This window comes from Nuphar pumila, chromosome 13, assembly GCF_984573655.1.
Source record: "Nuphar pumila chromosome 13, dmNupPumi1.hap1.1, whole genome shotgun sequence".
Lineage (NCBI taxonomy): Eukaryota > Viridiplantae > Streptophyta > Magnoliopsida > Nymphaeales > Nymphaeaceae > Nuphar > Nuphar pumila.
In genome coordinates, this window is record NC_143261.1 from 4,992,895 (window position 1) to 5,019,609 (window position 26,715).

At 35.3% G+C, this 26,715-nt stretch overlaps 1 protein-coding gene across 1 annotated transcript; it reads right to left on the bottom strand.

The window, feature by feature from the left end:
* Nucleotides 1–13,541: 13,541 nt before the first annotated feature.
* Nucleotides 13,542–24,764, bottom strand: LOC149817592 (putative plant SNARE 13). The gene is made up of 10 exons (XM_089984398.1): nucleotides 24,494–24,764; nucleotides 18,968–19,060; nucleotides 17,867–17,960; nucleotides 17,744–17,781; nucleotides 16,549–16,646; nucleotides 15,783–15,862; nucleotides 15,650–15,706; nucleotides 15,455–15,547; nucleotides 15,300–15,374; nucleotides 13,542–13,951 (listed from the first exon to the last, which is right to left on the bottom strand). The coding sequence occupies exons 1-10, from the start codon at nucleotides 24,568–24,570 to the stop codon at nucleotides 13,868–13,870; spliced, it is 789 nt and encodes a 262-aa protein (XP_089840524.1). The 5' UTR covers nucleotides 24,571–24,764; the 3' UTR covers nucleotides 13,542–13,867.
* Between the last annotated feature and the right edge of the window lie 1,951 nt (nucleotides 24,765–26,715).

Genomic DNA, 26,715 nt, shown 5'->3' on the forward strand with positions numbered 1-26,715 from the left:
ACAAAGAATCTTTTGGTGTATATTGATAACATAGGGACTAAGGAAATGGTAGCCAATCCTCTTAATAAGGGTTTGGCTCTAGAATTATATGCCGAACATGTTGAGAGGATGGGCTTGTTTGAAACCCTATAATCGTGTACATTGACTTTTATGTAATCATATTTTGGTAATAAAATATGATTCTCTCTTTCTTTCTTTTGTTGGTTATGCATCAAGTTTGCTCATAATATTTAATAGTTTAGCATAACAACAAATTTGGACTGATAAAATGGACTTAAGACCTATCAACATGAACTTTCACATACTCGGGTCAAGTAGGGAAATGTTGAGAAATAAGGTGTCCCTTCGTATATGCCTCTTCCCATGCATCATACCTTTTTGTATGATGCATGGTGACCCTTCGAAGGTATCCCTTGGATACCTATATATACCACATGATGGGTAGTGGTGTAGCAAGTGAAATGTGAAGGCTTATAGAGATCGGTCCCTGCTCACCCACTATTTGAAGTCCTGTACTCATCAACAAGAGCAATTTGGCTGAGGAGATCGTCTGTCTCTCATATAAGCGCAATGGAAGGGACAAGTATGTGGCCATAACCTTTCAAATATGTGTTTTATATAATGTGTATGCTCCTTTGATTCTTCACAAAAAGGGATTCAGTTGAAATGTACTTTTTCCTTTTTCATTTTTACTCTCTTTATTTTCTTCTCCTGATGAGTGTGATATATAGATAATCTCTTTCTTTTGATAAGGATGCTTTTGTTAGAATATAACAGTGGTTACAGTGTTGCTTCTTTGGGCAAGGAAGCACTTATCTACTCACTGAATGAGGTATAACCTCTCACATTTCCTAATTGTATTGTCTGTGTGCTTGTATAGCAATATTTACCTTTTTGTTTTAGATTGGCCTTTGTTTGTGAACCTTGTTTCACAATCTTTACCCTTTTGTTTTAGATTGGTCTTTGTTATTTCTGTTAACATACTCAAATGAGTGCTATTTGCATTTTTTGTTTGGTACCGATACTACTTTGTTAAATTTGTGATTATTTTGTTGCCTTTTCCACTATTTCTTATACACTTGAGCATCCTAATTGTTCAATGTAGCAACATATAGGTAATTGGAATTCTTTTATTTTCTGGCAGTAGAAATGTATAGATTTAGATGGTAAAACAAAAATTTTAATGTCAACTTGCATAACTATTTGCTTAATCAATGAGATAAAAAGTGCAGAAAGTATGAGATTATCTTAGATACATGGGTACCAAGGCTTAAACCAATACAACTGTTGGATTTCACAGAATGGTTTGCTATTGGATAAAACCACTTCTAGATCCTTATTTGGAATGGATAGAAAAAGGTGAACATGGCCCAACCCCCCAAAATTACATTGGTCTTGTTGATTTGTCACCCAATTGCTAGAATAAACCTCAGGCTTAGAAACTGTAGTTGTCCTTTTCTTTGATGATGATGATGATGATGATTATGATTGGCAAAGGAAGAACATGCAAACAAGTATATTCTTTTGAATATCAGAAGCCTGGAAAAAAATTTTGTATGCATTGAGTTTGATAAAAACATGAGTTATTTTAACATAGGGTCATTTTTTAGAAGTATGATGCACCTAACTCAAATATTTTTCTTCTTGAAAGACAAGTTTCAACTGTTATATGTGATTTCAAGCAATTAGAAAAGTTGGCTGTAATAAGCTGACAACTAGATTCAATTAAGTCTATTGTTTACATGGAAGATGAAGGAGCTGAATTCACTTCTGATTTATCAGAAAAGCTATCAAAGTTTAAAGTTTCATCCTTTTCTGAAGCTCAAAGGTTGGGGAAACAAAATGTTGTTGAGGCTGGACTACCTCAAAGTTTGACATTGTAATGATTATGTATACCAGTGGTAGTACTGGCCTACCTAAGGTAAGGAGAGGCATAATAACTTTTTAAAAGTTTAGCTCTTCCACCTTATTTCAATTTGCATATCTGCAAGTTTATTTGTTTGGTAGTTAAGCAAAAGGCTTAAGTATCACAACTTTGATATCCTATGATGATTGTTGAGATGCATGCAACCATGCATTTGCATATTTATAGCCATGTTAGCTAAAGTAAAAGAGGGATTTTGTTCTCTTTTTTTTTAGTTGCAATATAGACGAGCATATTTGCTGCAATTTTGGTGCTATGATTTAATTGGTAATATTCAATTATGAAGTAGCTTTTTAATTTATTATGCAAGTAACTGTCTTTCAACTGTGCACGTAAAAAAATATTAACTACGGCCATTGGACATAGTTAATAGTCAACAATGACCACTATTATTAACTACGGCCACTGGCCGTACTTAATAGTATCATATGATCCTAGCCGTAGTTAATAGGTTTCAATTTTTGGGTCAGTATCCTCATTAACTGTAGCTACAACCGTAGTTGAAAATAGTATTAACTATGGCTGCGACCATAGTTAATACTATTTGCTACGGTACTATCTACTATGGAGCCGCTACAACTGCTGGCCGTAGTTAAAACTTATTTACTATATTTTTTTTTAGCATTAACTATGACCAACAACCGTAGTTAATAGTATGAAATTTTCTAGTGTAATTATGATGTACGTAGTAGGCTTGACATGTGGATAGAGAATCTGCAAAAAAGGTTGATGAGCTTGTGTTCACATTCATGTCTCCCATCCCGAAAAAATTTAAAGAGGGAGAGGGAGACTTAGTGGTAAATAAGTTTGACCCATTAGAGCACTTTGTAGTTATTGCTAACCTCAATGCCCGAATAGAGGAAGTTAGAGACGTGGTTACTTGCAATGACAAAATGAAGATGAAGAATATAAACAATAGAGAGAAAGGATCTTGTACAAGGGTGAAGGAGGTATCTCAATGTTGAGGTTAATGTAGAGGCTTCAGGAAGTGGAGGTGAGTGAGGGTCCTATGGAGGATCATTTGAAGGGATCAGAGAAAAAAGTGCATGCCCCGAGGAATATGTTACAACAAGAAATAAGGCCAAGTGTTCATGGACATGTACTTTGCACACAAATGTTATATTCTAGATACATGTTTGTAAGGTGTTTGCAATCATTGTCGGATTTATATTCAATCATTGATTAAATCATTATATATATGTGTGTGCATGTGTGAAAGAAGGTTTTTAGGATAACAAGTTTGATTCTTGCAATTCAATGTATAAAATAATATATATATGTATGTATATGTGTGTAACACCTCAAAATTTCCAATTTAAAATAAGTAAAAATTTATAACAAATTTTTTTAAATACAATCCAACTCTAATGAGAGGATCAATACACAACATAAATAGTTTTGGTTTTCAAATGGGATAACCTTGGGCAGGTTAAAAAACTAATAACAACAACATCAGACTGGGTTCAATTCTGACTTGGACTTGGATCTAGGTCCGCATACAAACGATTTCATCCAAAATCAGGCTCTTTAAGAATTAAAGTAAAGATGTAATATCATTCCATCAAAGATTAAATGTATGTAAAATCATTGGACCATGTCTATACACCGTTGCTCTCCCGAATCTGACCTCTCGGGTGGTCTGCCACCACCTCTCGACATCATCCTTGAGTTAATATGACCCAAAAAGTCTTATTTTCCTTAGGGATTTATAGAATCTCAAAAATATGCTTGATCTCTCTGATCCAATATTTTGCCTTCTCATGGTCCGACCTTCCCTTGAATGTAGACATATCCAAATCCATAAACCACCGGTAAGACACTCTCTGCGGTTGTGTATGCTATGCCTGGATGGTTTGGGTCAGTCTATTGAAAGCCCTCATCATAAAGTCCCTCTGCTCAGTCCAATGTTGAGGCTGGCGAACCCTATGTTCATTCCAATTCGAAAATGTGCAAGTCATCTATCAATGAAAAGGAAAAAACTAAGCATAAATCCTCAACTCTGCTAGATTTTCTATCAATCAAGTCAAATCATATACTTAAACATTATGGGTTAACTATCTTAAGTCAAACATAAACCTTACTGATGGCAGAACATCGGTGGAACATGGAGCTCGGACTTCTGGACTAAATCAGGGTTGATTCTGGATGGCTCTAATACCAAAAGTGTAACACCGGGAGCAATTATCAAATTTTTAATATAAAATTTTCACTAATTTCATTTTCCTTTTTTGAAAACATGGCAAAAGATTGTTCTTACTTTAAAACTATGTTCTAAATACAGGTTTCCAAACCAAGATCCAAATTCACAAGACAATTTGAACACTTATGCAAAAGTAAGGGTGATTAATTTCACAAAATATATCTTATACAAAATGTTTATCATTATATGCATCTATGTACAAAGTTCCAAAAAACTATAGAAGCAGTCCAAAGTCCACTTCCATGAATGTCCACGAGTTGTCCATGTGTCCTCTGATGCCACATCTGCCTATCGTTGCTCTCCTGAACGTAACATTAATCAAGGGGTGAGACAATATACATCTGAGAGTGATCCAACTACTTAACACGAGCATCATAAGGTAGTAGCATGAGATTAAATAAGTTGAAACACTATTTGGTAAAAATCCATTCACCAAACAAGAAGAGTCGACCCTCAACTTATCAGGTGTTGACCATCGAAAAAACTCACATTGAGAAAGAAACTTAGGAGGAGTCGACTCTGTTGAACCCGAAGTTGACCCTCAACAAGGGTTAAACCTCTAAAAGAACGAGGAGTTGTCCCTGCATTCCCAGGAGTCAGCTGTAAGAAAATAGCATAACACAAAATTGAAGGAGAGTTGACTCTCCCAACTCAAAAGTCAACCCTATGCCCAAGAGCCACCAAACTGAACTACAAAGGAGTCGACCTACTCAACTCAAGGGTCAGCCCTCACCCCAACTGAACCACCAACATAATTAAAGAGAGGTCGACCCACCTAACTCAGGGGTCGACCGTCAGGCATGGATCACTATGCTTACTTGTATTGCATGAGTATTTTATTCATCTCTTTATTTAGTTGCTTTTTCATTACATGTCATGCATCACAAGATAGTAGCGTGAGATCAAATCAGTTGAAATACTACTAGGTAAAAAATCATTCTAAGAAGAATCAACCCTTAATTCATCAAGTGTCGACCATTCAGAAAACTCACACTGAGAAATAAACTCAGGAGGAGCTGACCCTATTGAACCTAGAAGTTGACCCTCAACAAGGGTTAAACCTCTCTAAAAGAACAAGGAGTCAACCCTCAGAAAAGAGCATAACATAAAATAGGAGAGTCGACCATCCCATCTCAAGAGTTGACCTTACACCCAACAAAGCTACCAAATTGAACCAAAGAGGAGTCGACCCACCCAACTCAGGGGCTAATCCTCAACTCAACTAAACCACCAACAAAATTAAAGAGAGGTCGACCCACCCAACTCAGGGGTCAACCCTCATGCATGGATCACTATACATACCGACATTGCATGAGTATTTTTATTCTTCTCTTTATTTAGTTGCTTTTGCATTATATGTCATACTTATACACAATTTGTTTGTTATGATCGTGTTTACAATCAAGAGGGAACCATTCCCTCTGCATTATGGGCATCATCGACACATTCAAGGGGTGTTCATTCATCAATTTTATTTAGAAAATCCTAGATAATCATCGTGATGCTTGTACTAGAGTCTGAGACCCTTTGTCAAGGCATCCCTCTCACTGGGACCCAGAGTCTGAGACCTTATCTCTATCCCTATAGTCAATGTAGTGCACTACTAGGCATACTGCAATAACTCTACCTCTGACTTGAGTATCAAAGTCTAGTATTTCCTAAGCCACCATAGTGAGAACAGAGCCCTACAATCCAAAAGATAAGAGCTCACTCAACTGTCTAACTTCCACGAGGTTGGTGCATGTTTGTTCATATCTGACAAGCTGGCTCAAACCATAGATATTGGCGAGATCATGTCACTCTTCCTGACAACATATACTCTATCTTGTTTTTAATTAAAGTTTCTTATGCATCAGATAACCTCTCAATATACCCTCTTGATACCTTGGTCAACACTCAAACCTTGTAACAAGATACATCTAGGGTCATCATAATAAATTTTCAATTATATGTATATATACCTCTTTCTTCTCATTATTTTTACCATTCTTGTAATACTCATAACTATAAATAACGAGACTCCACATCTCAATGTAGTACATAACATACAATAAAAAATATGCATCTATTCATGAGCTGGGTCCCTCTTGGACCAACCAAAATCAAGTTAATGCCTTATTACACAAAGATTGCTCAAAATCAACACATTGGTACTGCCAATCCATTCACAACTATTTCAGGCAGATTCACTAGGATCCTAGGCTTAACAACCCATACTCGAACTCAAAACACCAAAAAACCATGTTTTGATACTCAGGAGTCGACTCTCCTGATCCCAGAAGTCGACTCACCTCCTACAAAGTTGACTCTGGCTCTACAAGAGTTTACTCATAGAAAATAGGGGTCTACCTTAGCCTGACAGGGATTGACTCTCAGGGTACAGGAGTCAACTCTCAATGTTCAAGAGTCAACTCTCCACTTACAGGGGCCGACTCTTAGGAAACATGAGTCAACACTAGCACAACAGGAGTTGACTCTTTGAATTTAGGGGTCAACCCTTTGTCCCCAAAACATAGGTTCGAAACATGAAAATGAGGTGTCGACCCTTGATTTGCAGGAGTAGATTCTCGGGGATAAAATAGAATGCATATCAATAAGGGAGTCGACTCCTGATATGCAGGAGGAGTCAACCCCAAATAGGGGCGAACCAAAATCCCTGCCTCAAAGTAGCATCTCCAATGAGAATTTCATGGATTCTCATTATAAAACACGAGATAAACAATTCAAACATGAATTTCTATGAGAAAATATATTCAAGATTGCATTTAACCTCATACCCACTTAAACACATAAGTATACTTTAAAAACACTATTTTTGAAACATTAAACAATCATGGGCATGCTAGATTATACAAAGTTCAAATCTAATCATGGTTTCTTAACTTCTTAAAATCAAGTAGCATACCATGAATTTTTTCAGCATAAAACACCCAAGAACTGCACATTAAATCACCTACCAAACATGCCAAAAAATTGAAGAAGCTAGCATGATTTCCAACACAATTTCATCTATATGATTATATGCCCCTAGAGGTTCATGGAGTAAAGGGATCACACCTCGATAATCATAAAAAATCTACGAGCTATAAGCACCCAAATTTGCAAAGTCCTAGTTAGTTGATAAATCTCCCCAAAACTCACCGGTTAGGACCACAAAACATGATTTTTGAAAGTTACAATCTCTCCTCAACTAGAGCATGAAGAGTGTGAGGAAAGGAGATGAAATCAGAGAGAGAGAGAGAGTGTAGGGTGAGGGAAAGGTTCTCCGTAGAGATAGTATTAGTGAGGGTGCATGGTTGAGGAAAGAGGAAAGCGTACGAGCGAGAGAAAGTTCAAAAATGCAAATAAGAGAGAGAGAGAGAGAGAGAGAGAGAGAGAGAGAGTTGAATTAGATTTATATTTAACCCAAATCCTCACAGGTTATTACATGTCAAACACAAATAAATCAGTGGGGTCTAAGCTGTTAATTTTAATGACAACTACCCTTGCCTAAATACCCTTGTTGCAAATTAAATCTCCCATCATACCCTCATTCTACCTATTTTTTCCTTTGTAGCTAACCTATTTACCAAGCTACCATTCCAAATAAAACCAAGAACTTAAAAATAAATCCCTAGCCTATCTCATGACAAAGTAGCCCTTCACCTTTATGGTTTTGTCTTTGGGTTAAATTGGATCTATTCTAAACTCAATTTTGATGATTTCCATCTCTCCAGGAATCTAATATTTGATAATATTAACCATGAATTACACATAAAAACTCATTTCATTATATTAAAATATGGAAATTATGGGTTATAAAAAAGCAGGATGTTACACTTAGAGCCTTTTTGTGAATTTTTCTAGATGCTATATAATCAAAATATGTGATAAATTCATGTTAGATTGAAATGAGTCTACATAAAAATGTAACAAAAGAACAAACAGACTAATGTGCAAACCTAATGCTTACGTTACTTGCCAACATAGTTTTTTCATAAAATTCATATTCATCCTTTTTTTTTCTCATTAACATGTTTTCATGACTAATTGAAATTAAATATAATTATATACATGTCAGTATCATTAGTTGTATACACACATAACTCAGAATAATCATTATACCTCAGGCACCACAATTGGATCCTTGCTTGGGAGTGTGGGTTGGGGTTTGGTTATCTTTCTATTACCATGTTTTCTTTTATGTGTGTAAGTATTAATCATGAAATACCTAATAAATAGAAGAAATAAGTCATTAGGGCAGTTTATTAAAAAATAATAGATAAAAAAATTTATTAAACAACTCTTAATAAGTATATATTTTGCAAAGCATAAGTATTCAAACAAACAATTATTCGTGCTTTCGCTTGTTGTGGCCAAACTCACTACATACATTGTACTTGTATGGCATAATATCTTTGTATTTTATTCTTTGTCTCCTCTTAGGTCGCCCTACTTTACAAAACACTTTTGGTGAATATGCATAAATAAAAGTCGATAAAGAAATATGTGAGATATTATCCGCTATCATAATGAGTGGATATATATTATATGCAGCTTGATACAATTCAACTGCAAATAACTTATCACAATAATCCTCTAGTAGCTTGCCTTCATACAAAATGCATGTGATCGCATGTTTGCATGAAATCTCCCTAACTTGGCACTCTTCACAAGATCATAATTGCTTCTTAAAATCAACACTGTAACCATGAGATCGTCAGTGACAATGCACTATTTGCATAAATAGTGTTATGCCTCTCTCTTAAGTGTCTCTACCTTTTCTTTGACAGTAGGTACCACAATGCCTGACATTTTCTGTCTGATATTTTTTTCTAAAAAAAATTTATTAGCATGAGGCAAAGCTTTTCAATAAGAGAAATTAAGGACGTGTTATGTATAGCGAGAATCAACAAATTGAATCTCTCTACTATATTAGACATTAAACATTAAACATATTAGACTAATGTTTTGATTTCACGTTAGTGACAACATAATTATATGTGGCTAAGTCTTGCTTTCAGATTTTTTGAAAAAAAATAAGTGCATTGTTGTCTCATGGCTGCTCGAGTTGCACTTTACCAAAGTGCATTGAGTGGTAAAACAAATTTCTTAGAAAAGTTATTTGTCATGTAATTCATGCAATATTCAACATGACATGTAGGCCATGTGTGGGGGACAAAATACTTCAGACCTTCATGCCTATCTGAGATAACTGTAAAATATAATTTCTCTTTATATTCATCAAAGACAATGAACTCTTTCTTTACATGCTTCAAAACCCACTCTCATGAATCTTTTGACTCATTATTCATAATTGCAAATGCTACCAAAAATATTTCACTACAAAGTTCAATATTATGGGCCAACAATAATATACTCATGTATCTTTCTTTTTGGAATGTGTCATCTACCATTAGAACTAGATGGCATCATCTCAAAAAATCATTTATGCATGCACGAAAAGATAAGAACATGTACTTAAATCGATCTTTCTAATTGGTTTGAATGTACCCTCATGATTCTTGGTTAGCCTTCATCAAATGATCCAAATAGGCAAGAAGCATCTTGAAGGACTTTTCAAATGTACCATATAGTGTATCCCTCATTTGTTCTCATCAACACTATGCTTATTATAAGTAACCTTCACACATTCCTAGAGACTGTTTTTTTTTTTTGAGTCATCTTCTGGTTATTGTGCATGCATTTATAAATAACACTTAAATGACACTTAAATGACACTTTTTTCACTAGAAGGTTGTCCAATGATCTACAACATATATGCTCATTTTCATAGTTCTTCACTTGAAAGAACGTTATTTTGCACATCTTTATATAATAGATTTTTCAAGAGCAATCAACCATAGTTTGCAAGTTCTTTCTCATGCATACGATAATGATTGTTATTGTAGTTCTTCACTAATTTTGCTTTATAGTTATTCATGATCACATGATCTTTTAAAAAAATAACTTGTGTTGAAGATTATTAAACCTTTTACCGAAAGCAATTTCTCGATCATTTGAGTATGTTATTAGCCACTAAAAATGTTCACAATCATTAAGTTTTTTGTTAAGCAACTCATTATACAATTGAGATGCCTTTACTTCAATGATTTTTAATTGCTTTTCATTGTATGAGAATTCATTGAACAAGAACTTATACAACCACTATTAGTATAAAAACATAAAACAGTTCTAAAATAGTTCTACTACCCAACAAATGTCCATATAACTTATACAACATACCAAGGGTTTGACTTCCCAATTATCATTTATGCATCATTTCCACTCATTATTATTTGTTTCATGTCATCAGTGTCTTGGTCTTCTGTAATTTTTTAGTCTATCTAACAAACATGGTATAATTATCATTGTTGATATCATCTGATGATTCACTGTCAATGTCATCATTGCTACTACTAATTAACTATTCTATTGCATAAACTAAATCAAAATTTATCATATTTATCGCCTCTTTTACTTCTATGCATGAAACATTCCTGTATTTTTTAACTTTCAAGATTAACTATAAAAATATAACATTTATCATCACACCTACATTTCAAGTATAAATTACAAAATTCAAAAACTTGCACCTAGCTTTATCATCTACCTTGAAAAGCTGGATATCATTCACATTATTGTGATGAAGATCACTAACATTGGTTTGCCTATGTGGTTCTACATCCTCTACAATGATCATTTGATTATATACAATATCAATTATTCATGAAAGTTCTTCATTGCTTGCAGGTCGAGTATCTATATCCCTAATCGGTTTGGCCAACCGCATGTCCCTCATATGCCTAAGCTCATTGTTTAGGACAAATAAATATTTGTCAAAGAACTGAGCTTGATATATAGTGCATGAGATAAATGCACATTCTCTACGGGATTCTCATCATTTCATTTATCAACGACTTCTTATACATCACTTTCAACTACCTTTTTTTTAACTTTACCAACAACTATATAAATATCACTATTAAATAACATTGATTTTATATCATCATTATCCAAGACATCTATCTATATATGTTGCCATCTAATTTTGGAGAACTATATCATAGGATCATTGGCTCTTTCACATATTCATCTTTACACATCATCAAAGCTATAAATGCTTTATAGCTACTATTTTTGGAGACCACTATAGATCTCTAAGTAAGGTGATCAGTGCTATGATAATATATTTTAGCCTTTAGAGGTCAACATTAAATGCCTACACCAACCACACAATATCATTTATCTAATAAAAATAACATGTGATAAAAGACTATCCATATACACTTTATATATTTAATTAACATAATTACCTACAATAACCACTATGATAACCAACTACCCACAATAACACTCTAACCCCTATTTAATGCTTGTACATAGTCAACCCTAACCCCATTACGACCAACAAAAAAATATTGAATATTAACTAAAGAACAAACAAATATAAATTATCTACACCACAAACAAGTATATATATATATATATATATGAAAAAAACTAAGTTATAAATTAAATGACAAATATTAAATAAAACACATAAAAATATATAAAAACATCGACAACAACCAACACAAATATGCATGGGGATATTAAGTGCGCAAATCTAAAAAAACGTTTGTAATAAAATTAAATAATATATATTGTTTGTATAAAACCCACATTTTGACCTAACTGGAGAAGTTGATGAGAAAGACATTGCAACCTCGCCGAAACACAACAAAAAAAATTCATGAGAGTAGAGAGAAAATGTTGAGGGTTCTAGAGGAGAAATGGTTAAGATAAAAAAAAAATGAACAAAAACTAACTTTATATATGATTCATCAATCATGTAAATTTATGAAAATTTGCATGCTAGTACCTTATTTGCGATGATTGTTTCATAATGTGAACTTTACAGAAATTCATATGTTGTATGCGCAGATCACACATATTTGTTAATCTCTTTGAGAATCAGTTACTAAAAGGAGGTTTGCACGGTATCTCGTGAATGTTGTACTATATATGCGAATTTAGTACCTTATTTGCGATAGTTATTTCAAAGTGAAAACTTTACAAAAAAATTTGCAATATATTATATGTGTAGATCGCCACATATTCATGGATCTCTTTAAAGATAAGTTATTGAAAGGAAGTTCACACGATATCTTGCAAATATCATACTGTATATGTGAATTTACTCAATATTTATGAAGTTATGCATGTTTTAGTTACATCACGTTCGCAAATTTGATTATGCAAATTTCATGAGGTTCGCAAAAAAATTGTGTGAATCTACATTTTAGTGAGAGTTTGTGATACTTGAAGAGTGTACCGATATATCACGCAAACCTCAAAAGATTCACTCGTGTGAAAGGTAAAAAGGTATTAAAAAAGACAAGTATTTGTGAATTTGAACATGGGATGGATTTCAAAAATTGTGGAGAATTTTAGAAAACGTTTCATTTTTTATACAGTCCGATCATTTCCTAAAACAATTTGTACTGCCACCTGAACCCGACAAACCGTGGTAGTTCAAATTTCATACCTTTCGCAACTACTCCCAACTAAGGTCACTCAAATTTCAGATTGGCACATAATTATCCTCAATGGATGTAGAACAAACTTTTGAATATGAACTGGAAGCACGACGGTTTAAGAATCATTTGTAACACTAAACGCCTTGACAAACTAAAAATTAGGCCAGATACTGTCTCATAAATGTGATCAATTCTATAATTTCCTGAACTGCTACAAGTTCAGGAAGATAATTCCTTGACCTCAAGATTGGATTTTGAGCCCGGCTGGAACACTTTGTTCATCCACAGTGTATCATTTACAACAGGATATTTATGTTGTGTTGCAGGCTCAACCTTAATCCATCTTACCTCGCAGCCCCGTCGGCGGTTTTACGCATACACATGAACTTAACATAAAGGTTCATGCTTAATCGCCAATGGTACACTTGTTTTCTTTTTCTTTTCCTTCTCATTTAGTAAGCAATGAAACAAACGAAACCGTTTCACTTATACTTTTTCAGTGCATAATCTGGATGATGCTCATATATTTGGACAGTATTTCACACCCAACCCTTATGAATTCATCGCATCAATAACATGGATCCGTCTATATACTAGGAAACTAAGTGACTATTGCAGTTTGAGAACCTAACCTACAAAAGTTCTCTCTCTCTCTCTCTCTCTCTGATTTATCACTGGAACAGGGTGGATCGAAAAAACAAAACAAAAAAGGACCATACAGCTATAGGTTCACGCTAATGACCCACGTTGCTCTGTGGGGCGGTTCGTCATTTTTTGGTTACTGAGGTGCAGGCAAAAAACAGTTGGGGCAAAGTTCTGCCAGAACCGAAGCTAATCAGGCTGGCCCAACCCCACATATAGCTATTATGTGAAGCGGATTAGCATCAGAGAATCAAACAAGTTACAAAGATGGAGATAACTGTTGCATTAATTCATCTTCATTGTAACAGGGATAACAAAAACAAATTGAAGAACCGAACAAAGCTTGTCATTTACAGTGTAGAAACACGTACAAGCACCCCGAAGAGAGTAAAATACAAACCTCAATATGCTTTACAGGCGAAAAAAGGAAACCAAAGAAACAAATCACAACCAGTAAACAAAAAAGTGAAATAACATGCATGAACAGGGATCAGCATCGCTATCAGTCTTGCCTTCAAAACATTGTCCCCAAGGATGCTGCACTGTGGAAATTGCAGAACTACTCCAGCAAACAATGAATTTTTAATAAGCAGCATCATACTATACAGATAACAATTTCCTTGTGGGTGCTGGCGGGGCCAAACCTGGTATGTCTCTTATGCTCTTGTTGTTTGGATTAACAATCTAGAGACCATGAGAAATGCAAAAGAGAAGTCTGTCATTAAAAGAACAAAACACACATAATAACACACACAAGTTCCGTGGAAGTTTTTAATGCCAGTGTCCAAGGGATCCACGCAGTGGGATGCTTCATTCAAACATCCCTCCTAGCTTTCAGGCATGAACTGCCACTTTCTTGCCAGATATACCTTGAGATTTTGCAGCGTGGTACCCAAGAAACATATAAGCATTAAAATTAATGTCTCCTATTTTTAAAGCACCACAACCACCCCCCAAAGTTGGCTGGTTTTCCATTGTGCTGTAATGAAACTTCAAAGTTGGTAAGAATCCAGAAGCCTCCAATTCCAGCCTCTTAAGCACCAAGAATTGCAACAGGGCTTTACAGATTTAAAACACATGATAGTTTGGTAATAGGATGACCATGGCTGCACGCAGAGATGCATTCATGAAAATGCACATACACCCACATGCGGAGTCCATGGATTTTGTTGACATTAAGAACTTAAACCACTGGGTTTTTGTTTCCCCTCCTAACTATTCTTGAAGTGCCATGACAGTCTCCGTAGGTTGGCATCACCAAGTTTCTAGAAAGATACAGTTTAGTAATTTTGTAGAATCTTCTGAAAAAGATTTTGTGCTTGTTCCAAAAAGATGGTTAGGCATAAGTTTTCTAATGGAACACGACAATCATGTAAGTTTTCTTGTGATGATGGTAAAGTAATATCTCTTCACCGAAGGGGAACAAGAATGGTCAAAGTCATAATTTCTTCAGCTCGGATGCAATATAAAGAAAAATTCAGTGCATCAAGTTTATGAGATTTAGGATAGTGCAGGGGCAAAGCTGAAGCATATCATTATGCTCACTGGTTGCAGGCCATCAGTCACCAAAGCCCAAAGGCTCAGTACATTGGGGTGAATTCATTTAAACTAGAAAGCAATCTGGTATGCTTACAATGTTGGGTTGCAAATAGCTGGCCAATGTATGGAACCTAATACCTATGGGCCAAACCAACTTATGCACACTAGCGAATTTGGAGATCAATTGATACGGTTGAGAAGTTTTGATTCTAAAGAACTCCGAAGCATTCACCAATTGCAAATACAAACTAATTCATCAGAAAAACTAACCAGATTGGTAGAAGATGGAAAGATACGAATATTAGATCATTAAGGATACCCATAAGGGTACTATTTTATGAACAGAGGAAGTAAATGCATTGCCAATGGTATCTAACTAGCAATGCACATTAGGGACCAGGACAGGATGTGTTTTCTTAGGCTGGATTTGGTTAAATCTGCTGAATTTCAGCCTTGATTAAACTCACACACATAGATGAGAGAGAGAGAGGACCTTGACTACGATGATAGCGATAACACCGATAACAATCAACAACAGAAACAACATGATACACTTATCCGTAGCCACCTGTGAAACAAGATAGAAACGTTAGTGCAAGGCATCTCTGCAGTCAATGTAACTCGGTGGATTTGAAATGCATGCCTCACCTGTCTACCAATTTCCTTTACAAGCTGAGATGCCTTCTTGATTGAGAATTGGATCGTGTCCAGCTCATTAACAATTCGACCCATTTGTTCAGTCTGTGAATTATTAGATTAGTAAATAAAGAACCTATAGGCATGAGATCCAAGGAAAAAATCTTTCAACATTGTTATTTCTCCTTGTAGCAAATCAAACCTTACTTGGCCCTTTAGTGTAACCGCTGTTTGAGCTCCTACTTCAATGGTATCTTGAACAACCTAACAAAGAATTTGATACCCAAAGTAAGAAGCCAACAAAACAGCAAGATCATAGAACTATTGTTAAATGCATCACCTTTTTTGATCGTTCAATGGTTTGATCAGTTTCATCGATTGTTTTCTTGCCAGCATCAATTAGCTCTTGGTTTGACATCTCTATTTTTTAAATGATAAATCAAGTTCATTAAAGAGTAACTATGATGAAATCTATGCAAAGGCAACAACCAAAACAAACTGTATAATCACAAACATAAGCAGTTCGACAATCATAAGCAGCACATAAAAGATAGTGTGCTAGTATCTTAGTAGATCTTAAGCAAATATTCCATGTTATCACAACTGCATCTTAGAATAAAAATTGAATGGGTTGGATTTTGGAATCTAAAACCCAAAAGTAGGATGAGTATTTATTGGGAAAAAAACTTAAAAGGGAACTCAAAAATAAATAAGGAACATTAAAAACGGGAAAGATTACAAGGCAGGCAAAAACAAGAGTGATAAAATAAAAGGTATAGAACCAAAAAAGTTAAAATCAAATATTTAGTACCAAAAGAAACATTTTTGAAGAGAATGAAAAAATTATCTTATTGAAATGTGTTAGAAGAAAAACTTCCATAAAGCAAAACTGTTAGCCGCTGCACTTCTTTAAACTCAGCAAATCCTACACTTTTTTGTTGGTTACATTAAGCAAAACCCAGCAAGTTTCACTGAATCCAAGACAATGCTACCAAACATATACAACGGCAAGAAGGAAAAAGATATAGCATTCATCCGTTTGCCAAAAAGTTACTCATGGCATGTAAACATTTTCTTTCCCTCCAGAATAGAATTGATTGTCTCACCTGAAGCCATTTTTACATTGCTTTCAGCAGTAGGATCACTACCACCTGCTCCCATATCAAAGAGCTCAATTCTCTTATTACCAAGACTACTCATGTACCTGTACATCCACTAAGCTGAGTAAAAATCATCTTAAGCAACACCGAAAAACAGTTAGGGGCAAGTGAGTGAGTGACAACTGGAAATGATAAAAGGCACCACAGAATGCTAACAAAGATGAAAGAGCTGGTCATCAAAAAAACAAATAAATAGAGCAACAAGTATCTGACTGAAAATTTGCCACTGATAGAAAGGTTAGCTTCAGCCAATAAGCACATGCAAAATGAAGCTTGACCAACAAAAATAATAACAATAAAGATATGCATGCAAAAGGACAATTTGCCAATGCTCCAGAACATTCTGCCCTCCAACTAAAATTTTATTTAGGACAACTTCATCTCACTGGATCTAGACAGCACACAGGGAAAGTTTACTGCCATGTGTTTTTTTTTTTGAATGAGGGAAAACTGTAACTGGTGAACCATGGTTTCTTGGCACATGCTAACATGTTCAACTGACGCTCAGGCAAAGCAGCTTGTGGAAAGATCACTGTAATGTCATTAATGATGCTTGTGTTCCAAATGCATTCTCTTTATCCAATAAGCTTGACATGCCTGATGTTTTCAATAACGCTGTTTTTAATACTTCATTTAACTATGCCTTAAAATAAGGTGGCTAAGAAAATATACAAGGCTTAGCCTTTTCTTTCTTTTCACAATTGAATCCAAGAGGTAACTAATAACAGCTGCTAAAAATTATACTGTAACTTGGCTACTCTAACTTCTTTCCATTTAATCTTCATCTCTTATTTTTCTTAATTTATTTTTACTAAAGAGGCGATAGAAACAAATAAGCCACTGTCTGAAAAGGTGTCTGCCACTACCTCCTAACATGACTTGTACCCCAAGGAAAAGCCAAGGCCTCTTGCAATGAAGAAGAGAACTCAGGTGTTACTATCAGAAAGACAGATACCTAGCACTGATGCATACACCCAGTTGGTAGACCTATTATTATTGGGAAAAGAAAGACCTACTACACAAGGAAACTAAAGGCCTCACAATATAGCACAGCTGTTTCTAGAACATTAAAATCTGTTTTTAAGCCTTAGAGTAGGGGTGACATTAAAATCAAATGGAGTACAGAAAAAAAGGAGCATACGTTTTCCTCAACGCTACATAAGAATTCAGCTCTTTAATCTGCAAAACAATGCGTAGAATTAATTTCAGCAAAACAAGAGAGCAAATTATAATCTAAAGATATGCACAAGAAGGCATGGCTGACCATGGATTGTTTCTTCTCATTGAGTTGTTTATTCACTTCAGGAGGATTCTCACTCTCTTCCTCTTTGAGTTCGCGATCAAATTCTTTGATCAAACTGAACAAGAAGAAAGGCCAAAAGCAGTCAACATGAATGCTAATTCTTCAATCCATATATTATCACTCTTGAAAAGGAAAAAAGGAAATAACTGCACTGGGAAACTAAATTTCACGGTTAATTTCTCAAATGACATTTAACAAGAATAAAGTGACTTGTCTTTAAGACAGTGCTATGCTGGTCTGAAAGTTTCAAAGTCCAATTTGAAAAAGGACCATGCAGGCAACTGGACAAGGTTCCTAGTTGTACAGAAAAATAAATTAAACTACCCACAGAGTACTAAAAGTGGAAAATTAACAGTAAAATCAATATGAAAAAGATGCACCGTCAAAACTTCAAACAAACACACTAATGCTACCTCTTTTCTTCTTCTCGCAAAGTATAATATGTAAAAAGCATAGTCACCTATATCGATAAAGGTAATTTCTCAGCGAGGGTATTTCTCGGAGAGATTTTCAAAAGTTGATAAATCTTGGGAGTTGAAAAATTTGAAAAAAATATGACTAACAACAAAAAATCTAAGAAAATAATAATTTTTACATTATTTTTCTTCCAAAAATATAAAGAAACATGTTTTAAAGGTTTTAAAATATAAAAGAAACAAAAATATAGGAAATGCAAACTTAAAATTGAAAAAAAAAGAGTTTTTTCCCAAAAATAGTGCGATATTATCACGATATTTTGTCTCTAATGATATTTTGAAAATATCACGATATATTCCCGATATTATCAGCTACCTTGAAATAGCCGATAATATCACGATATTTTCAATATATCGGCGATATCGGTGACAGTGGTAAAAAGTAAAACAGCAATAAAGAACCCTCTTGCATACTATGGGAGGAACATGTGACCAAGCATTCCAATATAAAAGGTGAAAAGGAAAAAGAGGAAATATGAGGCATAATGTCGCAAACTGTCAAACACATTAACATGATAACAAAAAGTATGTGAGACTGACATTTGTTAACACAAAAGAAAATAATGAAATAGCAAAACTGGCATACCGCTTACACTCTCTCATTTTTCCAGTCAGTTCTTCCAGTTGCTTGCTCTGCCTATTAGGGTCTTTAATCTTATCCAGTTTCTGAAAGCCATTTCTGCAAATAACAGCAATGATCCATGAAGATTATTCAAAATCCAGAAGAAAAAAAAAAGAAAGAAAGAAAAAAAGAAAAAAGACAGCTTCAAAAAGTGTTCAGCAAATGTGCTCCTATAGAAATGATAGATCCATCGGCTGCTTAACAGAACAATTGAGATAACCAAACAGGTCATTTGATAACACCAAACAGAATCAGGCCAATTCTTTGCACCTAACGCATAAAGAAGCCCTCACCATGATCACCATTCTAACTTTATTAATGAAGCTAATCACCTTCCCTTTTGTTTTTCCCTTCAATGCTGGGAGCAAGTTTCTTCATGTACAAAGAACAGGTGGGTTAACTCACAGAATCATTCATATTACAAGGAATTGAGAAAAGGTTAACTATACATCCAAATGTCAGCATCGTGCCCAAGTAAACAAGGTGCCCTACCCTCCGTATAAAGAAAAAAGATTGAATTAGAATATCTCATGGTAACAAAAGTCATTACTGCATGGTACCTAAAGCAAAACAAACATGTTTTACATAGTGCACTCAATTGATAACAATGAAGCCTCTTCAAATTGACAGCCGGCTTTTCATCCATAGCATCATCCTAATTAGGGGTGTCAACGGATCGGGTTTACCCGGACCCGACCTGAACCAAACCCTATAGGGTCCAGGTATGGTGATAAATAAGAAGATCTGATTAAGACCTGGGTCCGGAACCGAAGGTCTGATTAATACATGGACCCGGGTATAGTTTGTGAAATTTTATACCCAACCCGAGTTCCAATTAAGACCCGCAAATTTTCAATGTAAAAATGATAAAACATATTATTTTACCGGGTATGATCCAGGTCTGGTTCATGTAGTTCTTATTGGGTCCGGGTATGGTTTCTCTTATGGTGGGTCTGATTAGATTCGGATCCGGACCCCGATACCGTACCCAAAAATGGAGGCCAGGTCTGGTTCCACCTGGGTCTGAACCAAACCCGGCCCATTGACACCCCTAATCCTAATGATGCAGATTTCGTTCAAAGATATCTCCAATATCTAAAAGTGTTCATATTTGTACTTTTCAACGCTTTACCCAAGAAGCACTTAATAGTTTTTTGATATTTTAGGCCTCAAAACTATTTTTTAAAAAAAGATATTTTAGGCCTCAAAATGCATGCCAATATCAGAAATGTAATAGAGATGAATGGAGAGTTCTTTTGTGCTATTTACATATTTTCTTATTGTTTATATTAGGATGACATTAAGAGCATAATTAACTTTAGGGTCATAACTTGGTTGGATATTTTATTATTAATCATGCAAATCTTAAATAGGAATCCATCACGAATAGCTGAAATTAGGATTACTCGCTTAAAGAGAAGCCTTTCCCTGCCTAAATAGTTGCCTTGCTTTCTCAAAAATCTCTTCTCAACATTCTTTGCAAGCAGTTGGTTACACTGTTTTTTGATGAAAAGCTCGTCAAATCTACCAGTTGCAACTCACAGATGGCTGTCCAAGAAGAAAAGTACACCTGAAGACACCCTGCAGTTTACCATTTTCTAAAACAAGTACAAGAATCCAATGGTTGACACAGAATAATGCCAAAGAAGTCAAAGCAAAGACAGATCAGTTCAAGTTCAGGTTGTAGGATTTTACATGCAGGCTCTGGTATTGGGGTGGGATAGTGTCACAAATCGCATTCTCGGGAAAACCTCGATGAGGAAAATTATTTTTTTCTCTGGAAAATATTGGTACATAAAATACAAAAATATCTGATAATGATTGTAAAGAAAATATAAAAAACATAAGTTATTAAAAATATGTCTTTATTGTGTAAATATAGGGATTAAAATGCAATATTTTCAAAATATCGCTGATATTGTGACATAGCATTCGACCCATACAAGTAGGGTAGAACCAGGAATGGATGGACTTGGATCAACAAGGGGAAATGTCATCAATGCTAATCCCCTCTAGTCCTGACTTGCAAGAGCTAGAACAGAACACAGGAGTAACCCTATTAGAGTTTGGTCATCCAAGACTCTTGCAACCCGGCATCCCTAAGACTACGTTCTTTGATATGAAAAAACAAGAAATGTTCCTACACCATCCCTTGGAGCACACTAGTAAGAATAGAATATACCCAATTTGAAGCGAGAAGGATCTAAAAACCTAAATTATGTTGAAGTTGAACACGTTGTTGAGCAATAGACGATGAATATGGAAAAGATGGAGCAAGAGAAATCAGAAGTAAAATTATGGAACTTCCAAGTTTTCAATGAAAAGGAATGAGAAGGTCACTCAGATGATTAGGTTAACATAATTGGTGTTGAGAAGTTTATCACCTAATGAAGATTTTGAATGCAAAAGAAATTCTGAACATGCAATACAGATGCCTAAAAATAGAGCTAGGTGATGAAAAAAACAAATGTAAAGAGCATATCCAAGCACAACTAAGAAATAACTGAAGGCGGAAGTTCAACAAGATTAACAGAATTGCAGTCAAAACAAAGCTCAAGGAGACATAATGTTCCAGATCGCTTTTGAAAGAAATAACTTATCATTTTTGGCTCCATTTTAAGCGATCACGGAAATTTCTAGTTCACCAGAGGATTATTTCTTTGATGATTTTCTCTTTAGGGTCTAATATTGCAACCACATCAACACAGGCAGGAGCAATGAAAAACTTCAGAATTTCTGTGGATACCTTTTTTTTGCGTATTTATACTAGGATGCATATAGGGAGGTTTACAGGGTATAAATGTAATTGACCTCGCTTGTTTCAGCATATATTCAGGTAGGACCTTCATTTTTATTACGTTATAGGATTAGCCATGATTAACTAACAAAATTGGAGGCCTTCTCTTCCAAGAGATGCTTTGAACTCTTGTAAAGTTGTTCTCTCCATATTATTTGCTATCCCCATTCTTGTTCAAACGCAAGCTGCAGTCCACATCATGTGCTTCTCCAGTCAAGAATCTAAAAAATAAACCCATAGCAATTGCATTGTGAAAACAGAAAATGCACTTATATCATCATCAAATCATAATTTATCCCCTCTAACATGTGTCCGTATCAGTGTTATTAAAAACGCGCCTCAAGGTGCAAAAAGCGTGCCTCGCCTCAAGGCGAGGGGCTTTATGCCTTGAGGCGCAAGTATAAGGCATAAAAACCCCGAGGCGTGCGCCTCATAGGCCTTGAGGCGCACGCCTCGAGGCGAGGCGCGCCTCAAGATGAGGTGCATATGCCTCATTGCTTTTGATCAAATAAGGGTCAAAACCCTTATTTGACCAAAATTTAGGGCTTAAACCCTTTTATTTTTTTTATAGATCTCTCACTCAGCCTCTCTCTCTCTCTTGTCTCTCACGCAGCCTATCTCTCTCTCGTCTCTCACTCAGCCTCTCTCTCTCTCTCATCTCTCACGCAACCTTTCTCTCTCTCGTCTCTCGTCTCTCACGCAGCCTCTCTCTCTCGTCTCTCACGCATCCTCTCTCTCTCGTCTCTCACCGAAAACTGGTACTGTCTCTCTCTCATCTCTCATTTTTTTTTTCACATGCAGTCTTAGAAAGAAAAGTTCACATGTTGATGATTGTGTTGAGTGTTTAGCGTAGTTTGATTTGAACTCCTACTTTAGCGTAAGTTGATGATTTCATAAACTTTGGAGAGAAGCTTTTTTTACAATTTTCAATGTTCAGAGTCTGCATGTGAAAAAAAAAACATGTGAACTTTTCTAAGACTGCATTCATATGATAACATGTGAACTTCTCTCATTTTTTTTCACACACATGATGATTGTGCTGACTTACTATGTGAAGTTGCTGATGCTATGATGAGCCTTGTGCACTATGAATATGCCCTGAAATACTTGTTGCCACTAGATGAAGCTGTTGGGCATGGCAGTGTATGTCATCCTTCCAAAACTATTGTCTCTTTTCTATTCTAAGGTTTTATGGAGTACACTTGCATGTATTTACATGGATTTGTTTCCTTTTTGGTATTATGCTTCAAAAGTTTGAATCGATTAGCCTTGTTCCATTTAACTCTTTTGGCTTGGCTTAGTTCACATTTTTTGGTTAAAGAAGATCTTGTGCACTTATTGGTTTCTCATATACACAAGCACGTATGCATTCATTATTCATATTGCAACTGCTATTAGTTTATTGTTTGTTTGGGCATTTGTTGACTATTGAATTATTGAATCATAAAATGTAGCAAAATCTTTTTCTGTTATAGAAGATACTTTTCTTCACGTTAGCATACTACTGTTAAATTATAGTATCTTTGTAAATATATATATATATGTTAATATATTAACATATATATACATTAAATGTGTATATATGTGCTAATATATATTAGGTATTTATGTAATTTTTATATTTTCTTTTGTTTTTTATGTTTCTTATTTTTGTAATAGGTAGTGCCCCTTAGGGGCACTATTGTTATTATGTTCTAGCCACTTTACATGTTAATCTCATATTTTTTCAGTATTTATTTGAGATTTTTTATTTCTTGTTGGTTGTTGTTTCATCAATAAAGAATTTGTTATTTATTTATAATTTTAGATATTTTTTTATAGTTTTTTTAAGCTTTTAAAAAAAATGAGGCTTACCCTTTACTCCTAGCCTCAGATTTTGGTGGAGCCCCTCGCTATGCCTAAACACTTTTCACAACACTGGTCCGTATAATGATTAAGAGGCACTTAACTATATCCTGCAGCGTAAGGGCTAAATAAAACCATTCATAAACGCTCTACATTCACCATGTCAAAGCCTGAACGAAAAAAACCCTCATTACGAGAATTCCACGTATAGCAAAAAGACCCACAATTCGCAAAGCACATTGAAAAGATTCATCTTTGCATTATACATAGACCAATTTCCCGAACTCTCAAAAAACAATCAATCACAACTAAGCCATGGAGGCTAAACAGAAGTAAAATCCAGGAGTATCTCTGAGCCAACATACTGAGATATCACTCGCAACATTAGCCAATAACGTTATAAACGTCACCAAGTTCTCATAACATCAGAAAGGACAAACAACAAAAAACTAAAAAATTTCCCCACAACCACCGTGCACCTAATTCATCCAATTTTGTCTTAGAACACTTAGTACGCAATGAAACCAAAATGTACCAAATTTTCGAACTAGACATTCAACCAGCATCACTCCCAACTAATCTTCCAAATACCTAAACTAATCCCAAGACTACACCAATGCTAATAACTGAAACATATAAAAAAAAATAAAAACCACCGCAATTCTTTCGCAATTGATACCCCAAAAACCACATTCCCTAATGCATAAAACCCTAGAAATCCCCACATACCGTCAACGTCGGTAATATGGACATGAAGAACCGATTCTAAAGCACCAAAAGGATAGGATCATGGGAGAGTAAAGGAAGAAAAAAAGAGGGAAAACAGAAGAAGAGAGTAGTCGACTCACGCGAGAGCACGGAAATGATCTGTGAGCTCTCCGTCGATCTGCTCGAGCTGGGAGCTCATCCTCAAATCGTTCGCCATCGCCGCTCACACACCGGCGGATTCCGGCAACTTCCCGCCGGATTCCGGCACCAGAAAACCTACCCTTTCGCCGGAGGTACTCCCATCGGCAGTCTGAGAAGAAGCTAAAACGCGGCGACGAGATCGCCGGAATGAGAAGACCGAGATTTTGAGGGTTTTTTTTCTCAGATTTGGAGGAAGCCACTGAAAGGAAGGAAAAAGTCCAAACGCGTCTTTTGTTTTTATTTCTGTTTTTTTTTTCCTTTTCCCCGTATTTTCATTTTACCAAAATAACCTTTTATTTCTACTCAATGACTTAAAAAAATCTAATTGCAGAGAGGGTCGCGCCGGGTAGGCTTGAGGAATTGAGTCCAAGACAAGAGAGATCGAACAGTCGGTCTGGTTATTATCGACCCGGACACACATCCAGCAGCATTGTTATCAGTATCGATGTGAATCGCCAAAAAAACTGTACCAAATTAGCAGATTCGGTTTAAATATTTTATAAATAAATTTGAAAATATTACTTTAATATTTTACTAATGCATGTCATTTGTTGGCTCAAGTGTGCCTTTGCAGTACGTATATACAGTGACACCACAATGTTGTAATATGCATCCGATAAATGGAAACGACCCAGATGATCAGATTTAACAGAGAGGCATCAGTTAGTGAACCAAAAAGAAGATCGAAAGCAAAAAAAAAAAAAGTGCAAATAAAGAATTGTGTAGCTCCCACATGCTTTAGGCGCTAGACTGTGACTGAATGGAATCATCTCTCTCTCTCTCTCTCTCTCTGTTGGGATCAAACCCAGCTCTCCAATCAATAAAACTGGACTGCTGGGATAGTTATATCCTATCTACACACGAATAGCTGGTTTTTTATATGAAATTACAAATGCATTGTTATCATTTACTTGGTTAAATATCGTACTTTAGAGAAGGCTTAAATGTACTTTAAGAATGATAAACAATCAAACCCATATTATACTGAAACTTGATGAAGAGAAATCAAATTTTCATGTTACATTGATTTGATTAAGGCATGATTTTTAGTAAATAAATAATCATAAACACATGTATAGGTTTAGATTAAGCAAAAAAGTATCGATATCTATTTTTTTTAAGAGATACCATATATATATATATATATATATATATAGTCACTAGAATATGAGAGCTGAAATATGAAAACTAGAATATGAGAATTCAAAATATGAGCATTTCCAATGCTTTTTTTTTTTGCAAAATGTCACGGCATAGTAAATTTGCTTAAAATCAATTGGTGGATCATTGTATGTTCAATGAAAAAATGTGATTTTTGAATGCTTGAATATTATAAGCTGATGATTTTAAAGTTAAAAGAATCTCCTTTATGCAGTAGTTCTCATATTCTAGTGACTATATATATGGTAGCAGCCTACCACCTTCTCATCGACACTCAAAAAAAACTCAAAAAGAGCTTTAGCAGCAGTCACGATCATCGCCAAAGCCATTTTGGTCTTTAAAACAGCCAGTGGACCGCTGCTAAATGCCTTTTTTTTATGACTCTTTAGCGTGTGACGTGCAGTCTGCCACCTTCTCATATTGAAACATGTAAAATATATGTGAAGTATAAGCAGAAATATGCAATATAAAAGATTTGCAAAAAGTGTTTTTTTTAATCATAGATCTTTCTTTCCTCTAGAAAATCAGAGGGCTAAAATTAAACGTGATATTTTAAATTAGACGATGTTTTGAAAAAGAGGGCGCATCAGTTTAGATGCAGCTCTGACCCGTTCATCTGTGTGATAAACTGCAGCCAGAAGACCGTGAATGGATGGTTTGTTTCTTGAGTGGGTCCCACAAATTTTTGAAAACCATTCATGTTTTAGATGAACGGCATCGACAATGCAAAAACACAGAAACAAGATGGTGCCGTTCATCATATGGATGGCCGGCATCCAAGGCTGCAATACCATGTTTTTTTTCGGTATGACATTCAACTTTAAAAATCTAATGATAAATTCACGATATTTTAAAAATATCTGAGACACTTGTGACTATGTAATAGGATCAAGGGATCAACGGGGTCCTCCACGTGGTTGGTAGGAGCTGTCAGTACATGTAGTGGAAAGTTGCAGGTTCAAAACCCAGTGGTACGTTGAATAATAACGGGTGTAGGGGG